A 10,946-nucleotide genomic window follows, 5' to 3' on the forward strand; every position below is an offset into this window, starting at 1 on the left:
ATGGCTGTTGATGGAGAAAATGTGACTCTCTCCTGCAACTATTCAGGCTCTGTCACCAACCTCTACTGGTATCAGAAGAAATCAGGTTCATCTCCACAACTTCTCATAGGAGGATATTCAGAAAAAACAGAGAAGTTGTCCACAAGACACGACAAACAATCTAATGAGTTTCATCTGGAGATCTCCTCTGCTGCACTGACTGACTCTGCTGTGTACTACTGTGCTCTGAGGCCCACAGTGACAGGAAACACCACAACTCTGTACCAAAACCTCTGGAGAGAAGACAACACAATACTCCCCAACATCAACCAGACGGAGTCACATACTATAAACTGGATTCGGTCAGGAGGGTAACTTAGAAGACAGATCATTAAAAGCGAGCAGAGTGTCAGTAAAATATGTTCAGTGTAAAGTTGTCAGTCGGGGAATAACACAGGGCTGTGATTGAGACCTGTCTCTGTGATCAGGCTCCTCCTTCTAATCCTCTAACTTAGTGTTGATGTGGACTAAACACAGAGATCACAGCCTTCTTTATACTCTCTGTAACTCAGAGTTATTAACACTGCAGATATGATGCCTCTGGTTATCTCAGTGTTGCTGGCTGCTGTGTGTCTTGGTATGAACTCTGTTTCTTTGATATCAATCCAACACTGACATGATTCTTTAACAGCAAACTAATACTATATGTTCCTGTTTTACAGAATGTATGGCACAAACAGACAACGTGCTGCAACCAGAAGGAGATGTGACTGCTACTGAAGGAGAGGCAGTAACTCTTGGCTGTCAATACAACAGCAGTTCATCAAATGATTATCTCTACTGGTACAAACAGGATGGAAACAACAGCCCCAAATTCATACTGAGCCGCTTTAAGATTGGAGAAGGGAAAACAATGAAAGAGTTTGAGGAGAGATTTTCATCCACACTGGATTCTACTTTAAGATCAGTTCCTCTGAAGATCCAGAAGCTTCAGCTGACTGACTCTGCTGTGTACTACTGTGCTCTGAAGCCCACAGTGACAGGAAACACCACAACTCAGTACAAAAACCTCTGGAGAGAAGACAACACAATACTCCACAACATCCACTAGAGGGAGCATCAGACTGTGAAACATCAAGTGTAGGTATGGAGATGTAGGCTTGACTGTTTTGTAGTGATGATAAAGAGCCTCTCTGATAGGTGCTCTCCACATATCCAGAACTGTTTGAATGTAACATGAATTTGGTTTGCAAACTATAGATATAAATGAAGCTCTTAATATACAAAAAGTTAATATGATGTGATGGTTTGTCATCATATTTAATCTGGATCAAATCATTCGAATAAAGTACCATCATAAACAGTTGGCACGACAAAATTCAATGTCAATTTCTGTCTTTGATGAGGAAGTTCTTCTTTGGCTGTTATTCCTCGTGGTGTACAACAGGGTTTAGTTCTAGGCATGAACAGTTAAAAAAAAAAAAAAGAAAAAAAAGAGAAAACTTGATTTTTCTGTTTTCAGACAGATTTGATCTATTCTGTTTTAATTTCAGATTTAAAATTTTCTGTTATCAGGAAAGTTTTGAAGCATGTTTGAAGAGCAGGTTCAGTATAGCAACATTTGCATTATTTTGTTTCTTTGTTAAAAAAATAAAAATAAAATAAAAAGAGCACAGCTTTAAGTGAAGCAACAACTCCATCTATGGGTGTCCCATTTACATAGAGCAGTCATGTAGCACAGTCATGGTTAGTTAGTCACTGTTTGTGTATGTAACCGGCAGCCTCTGGATTAAAAGCATATACATTGCTACGTCGTTGTCCGCCTGTTTCATCTCGGGGTTTTACAAACATTACACGGTGTAATGGTCTTTAAACTAACATTTATTGACATGAAGATGCAATTAAGCAGGAGAAAAGCGACTTTAAAGCAGAACAAAATGAAATAGGCTATAAGAACAAACTAGGCTCATGGTGGGAGCCAACCTTATTTTAATCATATTTGACAAAGTAAACTTAGCCTAATTCATTTGAAAGTGCATTATCAAATGTTCTTTTTATACGCTACAGCCTTCCTAACATATAACATTAAAGCAACCTGGATTTTTATTCAGACAAAGCGGTGAATCTTCACTAATATTCACGTGATACGGACTGAATGAAAGAATGAGGAAAACCCAGTTTCCCTCATTTCTTCTTTATGTGTTGACTTTGATATTTTAAAAATGATTTGATCTATTTTCATTTGTGTAATAATAGTAAGAATGGATTATATATAAATTCATTAACATGTTCATCAGGTTCAGAACATTTTAAATGTGTTCCAGTATGCAGTTCAGAGACGCGTTCCAGGATGTCACTTCTAGAATTTCTGCACTACATTTTTACAATTCCTCCAGGGGGAGACATTATTGACCAGGTAATGAACTACTGTGTTCAAACATTATATTAATACCAGCTGCTGCTGTAAAGAGAACACTTCAACACAGTGAACATTGAACATCAGAGAGTTCCTCCTGTTGGTTTAAACCTGGTTTTAGAAATGGAAATTTGGCTTTGGATTATTCTGGCTGCTCTTTTCTTTGGTAAGATATAAAGCACAACATGTCTTCAGTATTTTTAAGTTCTGAGCAGAAATCTATGAACATTTGAATTATTTTGTTCTTGCAGTAAGACCGAACAACTGATATTTTCCACTGTCTCATCTTCTCAGTCTCTTGAACAATATTTAATCTAATGGCATCATTTTCTCTACGTTTTACAGGACTAACAGCTGGAGACAAAATCTATCCTGCAGTCGATGAAGTCAGTGGAACAGAAGGAGAATCTGTCACACTCAGATGTAACTATGAGACAACATCAGATTATGTTTACCTCTACTGGTACAGACATCATTCTGACCTCCAGGCACCTCAGTTTATACTCTGGAAAGGAGCAAGAGATTATAGCAATGTTGCAGTTGCTCCTGTTTGTTTTTTTACTTTCTAGTACTTTACTGTCAGAGTCAGAGGGAGTATCGGGAGTGCAGCTTGATGTGCGTCACTAAAATGCGGTTGCATCAGGATGTTCCCGACAACAACGTCTCTTTCGACCAGGATGCCAGAAAACAGAAAACACTACAACTCTGTACAGAAACACAAGCTGACATGATGACAACCTGCTGCTGGGAGCATTTCCTAAATGTTAAAACTGCAATTTCAATCTCCACCAGAGGGCGGCATTACTACTGCAGCAATGAGTTCAACCCTTCTTGAAATAAAAACTGTTGTTGAGATGAAAACAAATCACAGACTGAATGTTGAACATCAGAGAGTTCCTCCTGTTGGTTCAAACCTTGTTGTAGAGATGGGACTTTGGCTGTGGATTATTCTGGCTGCTCTTTTCTTTGGTGAGAGTCAAAGAACATATTCTGATTACTCTGTACATGTTTGTGTGTTTGATTCTCTAGCTACGTAACTTTTTTAACCTAGTGAGTATTTTTGTCAAAAATTAATCTCTTCCTCTTTCTGTTCTCTTCTCAGAGTGTAAAGGAGAAGACAGAGTGATCCAGCCAACAGAAGATGTCTTTGCTTCTGAAGGAGACACAGTCACACTTGATTGTAAATTTGAGACAACTGACACAGCCCCCTCTTTGTTCTGGTACAGACAAGAAATGGATGATTTCCCAAAGTACCTGTGGAAAAGCTATGGAAGTTTTTCAGGAAATGCTCCTGGGATCTCGGACGACAGATTTAATGTAACAATCAACGGAAAATCAGTTCCTCTGAAGATCCAGAAGCTTCAGCTGACTGACTCTGCTGTGTACTACTGTGCTCTGAGGCCCACAGTGACAGGAAACACCACAACTCTGTACAAAAACCTCTGGAGAGAAGACAACACAATACTCCACAACATCCACTAGAGGGAGTCACACACTGATAAACCTATGATTATTTCATTCATGATACAGTTGTGATAAAACCTTTAAGGAATTAGAGTAGTTTAAAGAGTCTCCTCCTCCTGACTGCAGAGGAGCCTGATGACAGAGAACTCTTTAAATCAAGCTGTGAACATCAGACCAAACAGCTCACCAAACTTACTCATACTTGTTCTTCACTTACAGCGTCTCACCTCTACAAACATGGAACAACTCACTATTATCTTCATTTTAACTCTCCTTGGTATGTTTGTGTTTAATAAGAAATCTAAATGACAAAGAAGCTTTTAAAGAATTTCAGATCCAGTATGAATTTTTGGATCAGCCTAAGATCAATTTAACATTTCAAAAACACTTTCTAGAAAACAACACTTCTTTACTGATGACTGTTTCTAGTATTGTTTGTTTGAACACAAGATGTTTATTGTGTGACATCTTTAAACTACAGTATGTCTGATGTTGAAACATCATGTGTTTGTCTCCATCAGGTAACACCTTGGAGGATGATATTACTGCCAGCAGTGCTGAAGTGTTTTCATCAGAGGGTCACAGTGTTACTCTGTCCTGTAAATACTCAGTTAAAGCTGATAATCTCCAGTGGTATCAACAGGATCCTGGATCAGCTCCTCAGTTCCTTCTCCTGATCAGCGACACTTCAGATCCAACTGTAGTGACAGCAAAACCTCCACACCCTCGACTGACTGTTAAACTGAATGAGGAGAGAAACCATCTGGATCTACAGATCTCCTCTGCTGTACTGACTGACTCTGCTGTGTACTACTGTGCTGTGAAGCCCACAGTGACAGGAAACACCACAACTCTGTACAAAAACCTCTGGAGAGAAGACAACACAATACTCCACAACAGCCACTAGAGGGAGTCACACACTGATAAACTACAATGGTATGTCATGATGAAGTCTTGATGTTTCTCAATTCAGAAATGAAACTAGTTCAACAGATGAGTCTCCTCCCAATGACTGCAGAGGTGTTTGATGACAGAGAACTGTTTGATTCCAGCTGTGAACATCAGACCAAACTCTACTCACAAAACTGAATCATACTGAACATTCAGTTACAGCATCTCACCTCTACAAACATGGAACAACTCACTGTTATTTTGTTCTTCTCAGTTCTCATAGGTATGTATGTAATAAATGGACAGTGTGTTGTGATTTTGAAAATAAAGAGTATTTCAGTTTGGACAGCAGCTGTCATTATAACATTAAATATGTTAGATGTAGATTTATGTTTGTTCAATGTATAAATTGAATGACATGTGACTTTGAATAATTTCTTTTGCTTCATTTTTTTTAGGTGTCAGCTGTGAAGATCTCACTCCAGTCAAGAATGAAGAGCACAGTTTAGAAGACAGCACCGTCACTCTGTCATACAGTTACTCCAAAGAAGCTGATGGCAGTGATTATTTCTTCTGGTATCAACAACATCCAGGAAAACAACCAGAGTTCATCATCTCTCACACAGGAACAGGACGACTTATATCAGATCCAGTCTCTGGACTGTCTGTTACAGTGAGAGAGGATAAAAAACATCTGTATCTACAGATCTCCTCTGCTGCACTGACTGACTCTGCTGTGTACTACTGTGCTGTGAGGCCCACAGTGACAGGAAACATCACAACTCTGTACAAAAACCTCTGGAGAGAAGACAACACAATACTCCACAACATCCACTAGAGGGAGTCATACACTGATAAACTACAATGGTATGTAATGATACAGACCATCATCTGAACAGTGATTAAAACTAAAGACATGATGTAGAAAATGTGGTCATCTTAAAATAATTTGATCTAGTTTTAGATTCTATTAAAATCCAGTCATAGATTCAACCACTTTATAACATGAAGTTCTGCTGTTCCAAACATTCACACTCTTTAAAAACAGATGGAAGACTTCTCCCACATTGCTCTCCTGACATGTTTACCTCAACTAGACAGCATCAACCTCCACTAGAGGGCGACATTATCTAGTAGGTGGTACAAAACCCAGATACTGAGCTCAACCTGTCTTTGAATAATAACTTCTGCTGAGAAGAGAACAAACGTCACTCTGCATGTTGAACATCAGAGAGTTCCTCCTGTTGGTTCAAACCTTGTTGTAGAGATGGAACTTTGGCTGTGGATTATTCTGGCTGCTCTTTTATTTGGTGAGATAAAAAGAACAACACATTTTAATGATTCTATTTATTAAATAAGTAAACTGGAGTTCAGAGCAGGAATCTCTGAACTGTTGACATGTGTCTGTTCTGACTATAACTGTAGAGTTGACACTATTCACTGTCTTCCCTTCAGCCTCACTAACAATGTTTTGACTCATGGTGTCCATTTCTACACTTTTTACAGGATCAGCAGCTGGAGACAAAATCTATCCTGCAGTCAATGAAGTCAGAGGAACAGAAGGAGAATCTGTCACACTCAGATGTAACTATGAGACAACATACAATGATGTTATCCTCTACTGGTACAGACATCATTCTGACCTCCAGGCACCTCAGTTTATACTCTGGAAAGGAGCCAGATCAAACAGTTATGAATATATTCCAGATAAACGATATGAATCTCAAACATCACGCAGCTCAACTGAACTGACCATTAGAAAGCTAACCCCTGAAGACACAGCTCTCTACTACTGTGCTTTAGAAACACAGTGATACAAAGTGTAGAAGAGGCTGTACAAAAACCTGAACACAGATATCTGACTACTCTTCAAAGAGGAGGGAAGTGGGATTCAAACCACAGCTTCATGTCAGATGGATTCTGATGATTCCTGTTTGCTCAGAGTCTCTGTGGTTACAGCTGCTGATGAGACACTGAGGGAATTAAATACTCAGCTACTAACTACACATTTTGTATAGCACCAAATCATAACAAGTGTCATCTCAAGACACTTTACAAAAGAGCAGGTCGAGACCTTACTCAATGTTATATTAAGATAATCTCCATATTATCAAAGTGCCATCAAATAACTACTTAAAATGAATCACAAAGTAGATAATGCTTGAAAGTTAGGTAGCTAATGTAACTAGCCTGGTAGCAAGCTAATCTTTCTGTGAAGTCAATTAGAACTAGCTAATACATGTTTCTCAGAGTTAAACATGTATTTGGGTGTGGTTATGTGTATCAAAGTACAAAGAAATATGAAATAATGCTAAAGCCACCTCGCTAATTGTTGTGGTTTTCTGTATTGGAGATATCACAAAAATGTAGCGTAGCATTAGTTCAGGCAGGCCACAGAGTCACGCTCTTCTATTATGCTGGAGATTTTGGTAACAGCTGATCTCACGCAAACTTCATCAGCTGATTTGCTTCAAAGCATCCTATTGGCCAAATAGTACTTATGCTGCCTTATTATAACTGCTCTAGACTGCCTACTCTTTGCTGCTCCCTCTGCAAGCTACATTTACAAACCTCCTCCACCCCAGCTCCTCCTTTGATTCTGTTCTGACTTAATCAATGTCATGCTGTTGTCATTGATGCCTGCTCTGTTTGGGTGTGCTGCTTCTCTCCCTGCCTTAAGCTTTCCTTGTATGAACGGGGAGGGCAGGAATGTGTGCTGTTCCTGCCTAATGCTTTCCACATAAAGATGTGGACGGGCAGGGAGATCCCAGAACAACCGCTGAATATAAATGATTGCAATAAAGTTTTTTTTTTTTTTGACAAAGTGGTCCTGACTGAACTCTAGTTCTGTACGATCATTTACTTAAACTGTTCTTAAGAGTTAATGAGTTTGAATATGGCCACCGGTGATGTCATCAGAATTCACAGCACCCTTCAATTATATTAAATACAGCCTAATGAAGTGATGTTGAGGAAGGACGTTTTCATCTTGTCCTAACAACTTTAAAACCAATCAATGTATATGAAACCCCAAAGGATTTTGGTATGTGAACTTCCATTAAAAAAATCAGCATGGTTTGTCCGTTAATGACCCCTTCAAGAAGATACTCTAGATGTTAAATGTGGTATGGTGGTTGGTGCTGGGTTGATTTCATGTGCATCTTTTTCAGAATCCTCTCCTGCGATGGTGTTTTGGTCACAACCCTTTAAAAGTGACATATCCTGATAGATCAGACCTAGACCTCTACATCCAAGCAATCCAAGCCACCCCACAGCATCAACTGGAACATTTGTGTCCCCTGTCATGTATTAACAGATGAATCTTTATAGAGTCCACTCAGATCAACCAACCAACCTGTAATAGTGGCTATGCATCCCTGGAAGAAGACCTTCTCCGGATCCACAACGGACCTCAACCAGGAGCGACAGGATGACACATAGATTTAACGGTACTGTGTCTGTATGTGCTGGCAGAGGAAAGAAGACTGCTTGGAAACTTGGAAGTCTCTCCCAGAGGTGAAGGATGGACGGTGGGTCTGGGACACACTTCTGCACATTTGCATCATAGTTGTAGGTTGATGCATTATGTAAGCATACAGAACCAGCAGGCTCACTGCAGAAGAACTGATCTGATCTATTTAACGTTTCTCCTCCACTTGAGGGCGACATTATCAGGTAGGCAGTTCATCACCTCTGCACTGAGTTCAACCTTTCTGTCAATACAAACTGCTGCAAGGAAGAGAACTTTTCTCACTCTGAATGCTGAACATCAGAGAGTTCCTCCTGTTGGTTTAAATCTTGTTGTAGAGATGGGACTTTGGCTGTGGATTATTCTGGCTGCTCTTTTATTAGGTGAGAGACAAAGAACATATTCTGATTACTCTGTACATGTTTGTGTGTCTGATTCTCTAGCTACATAACTTTTTTAACATAGTGAGTATTTTTGGCAACAATTAAAATCTCCCTCCTCATGTTCTATTTTTTTTTCAGAGTGTAAAGGAGAAGACAGAGTGATCCAGCCAACAGAAGATGTCTTTGCTTCTGAAGGAGACACAGTCACACTTGACTGTAAAGTTGAGACCATTTCAACGACCCCCTCTTTGTTCTGGTACAGACAAGAAATGGGTGATTTCCCAACGTACCTGTGGAAAAGCTATGCAGGATCTTCAGAAAATGCTCCTGGGATCTCAGAAGACAGATTTAATGTAACAATCAACGGGAAATCTGTTCCTCTGAAGATCCAGAAGCTTCAGCTGACTGACTCTGCTGTGTACTACTGTGCTCTGAGGCCCACAGTGACAGGAAACACCACAACTCTGTACAAAAACCTCTGGAGAGAAGACAACACAATACTCCACAACAGCCACTAGAGGGAGTCACACACTGATAAACTTCTTTGGTATGTCATGATGAAGTCTTGATGTTTCTCAATTCAGAAATGAAACTAGTTCAACAGATGAGTCTCCTCCCAATGACTGCAGAGGTGTTTGATGACAGAGAACTGTTTGATTCCAGCTTTGAACATCAGACCAAACTCTACTCACAAAACTGAATCATACTGAACATTCAGTTACAGCATCTCACCTCTACAAACATGGAATAACTCACTGTTATTTTGTTCTTATCAGTTCTCATAGGTATGTATGTAATAAATGGACAGTGTGTTGTGATTTTGAAAATAAAGAGTATTTCAGTTTGGACAACAGCTGTCATTATAACATTAAATATGTTAGATGTAAAGTGCTGTAGTGATGCTGTAAAGATGCTGTAATTCACAAATTTCCCCCATGGGGGATCAATAACGTTTATCTATATCTTTATCTTTATCTTTATCTTTATGTTTGTTCAATATTTAGATTTAATGACATGACTTTGAATTATATCTACATCTTTTTTAGGTGTCAGCTGTGAAGAACTCACTCCAATGAAGAATGAAGAGCACAGTTTAGAAGACAGCACCGTCACTCTGTCCTACAGTTACTCCAAACAAGCTGTTGGCAGTGATTATTTCTTCTGGTATCAACAATATACAGGAACACCACCGCAGTTGATAATTTCTCATTCAGGAACAGGACGACTTATATCAGATCCAGTCTCTGGACTGTCTGTTTCAGTGAGGGAGGATGAAAAACATCTGGATCTACAGATCTCCTCTGCTGCACTGACTGACTCTGCTGTGTACTACTGTGCTCTGAGGCCCACAGTGACAGGAAACACCACAACTCTGTACAAAAACCTCTGGAGAGAAGACAACACAATACTCCACAACATCCACTAGAGGGAGTCACACACTGATAAACTACAATGGTATGTAATGATACAGACCAGATCATCTGAACACTTATTAAAACTGAAGACATGATGTAGGAGGGATGCATGCTTTAATGTGGGGCTGTACCAGTCTCTCAAAGCATTTCATAATCACCGGGGTGAGAGCAACCAGACGGTAATTGTTCATGCTGGTGATGGCTGAGGTTTTGGGTACGGGGATTATGGTTGCGGTTTTCAGACAGATGGGGACAGTGGCTTGCTGTAGTGACAGGTTGAAAATGTGTGTGAATACTGTAGTGAACTGGTCAGCACACGCCTTCAGTACTCGTCCTGAAACGCCTTCAGGCCCGGCTGCTTTGTTGCAGTTGATGTTGAGTAGTGCTCTCTTTACCTCATATGTCTGGATAGTGAGTGGCTGGTCACTCTCAGGAAAGCTGGTTATGGCATCTGGATCTGGTCATGTTTACCTCAACTAGACAGCATCAACCTCCACTAGAGGGCGACATTATCTAATAGGTGGTACAAAACCCAGATACTGAGCTCAACCTGTCTTTGAATAATAACTTCTGCTGAGAAGAGAACAAACGTCACTCTGCATGTTGAACATCAGAGAGTTCCTCCTGTTGGTTTAAACCTTGTTGTAGAGATGGAACTTTGGCTGTGGATTATTCTGGCTGTTTGTTTGTTTGGTGAGAGGCTGAGCAAATCTTATTTTTAATGTCTCTAAAATGTTTGTGTTTGATCCTCTGACTAGGTAACTCCTTCATAATAAATATTTTTATTCAATCAACAATTAATCTCTTCCTCTTTCTGTTCCCTTCTCAGAGTGTAAAGGAGAAGACAGAGTGATCCAGCCAACAGAAGATGTATTTACTTCTGAAGGAGACACAGTCACACTTGATTGTACATTTGAGACCACTAGAAC

At 39.7% G+C, this 10,946-nt stretch overlaps 1 gene segment (V, D, J or C); it reads left to right on the forward strand.

Moving 5' to 3' along the window:
* On the forward strand, positions 1-6,552 carry LOC136178914 (T cell receptor alpha variable 19-like; the record flags this gene model as incomplete). The annotated part of the segment is given in 3 exon segments: positions 1-85; positions 2,741-2,883; positions 6,400-6,552. Coding segments are annotated over 3 exon segments (381 nt in total), but the record flags the coding sequence as incomplete, so codon positions are not given.
* Between the last annotated feature and the right edge of the window lie 4,394 nt (positions 6,553-10,946).

The sequence above is a fragment of the Labrus bergylta genome, chromosome 4, assembly GCF_963930695.1.
Source record: "Labrus bergylta chromosome 4, fLabBer1.1, whole genome shotgun sequence".
NCBI classification, from domain to species: Eukaryota; Metazoa; Chordata; class Actinopteri; order Labriformes; family Labridae; genus Labrus; species Labrus bergylta.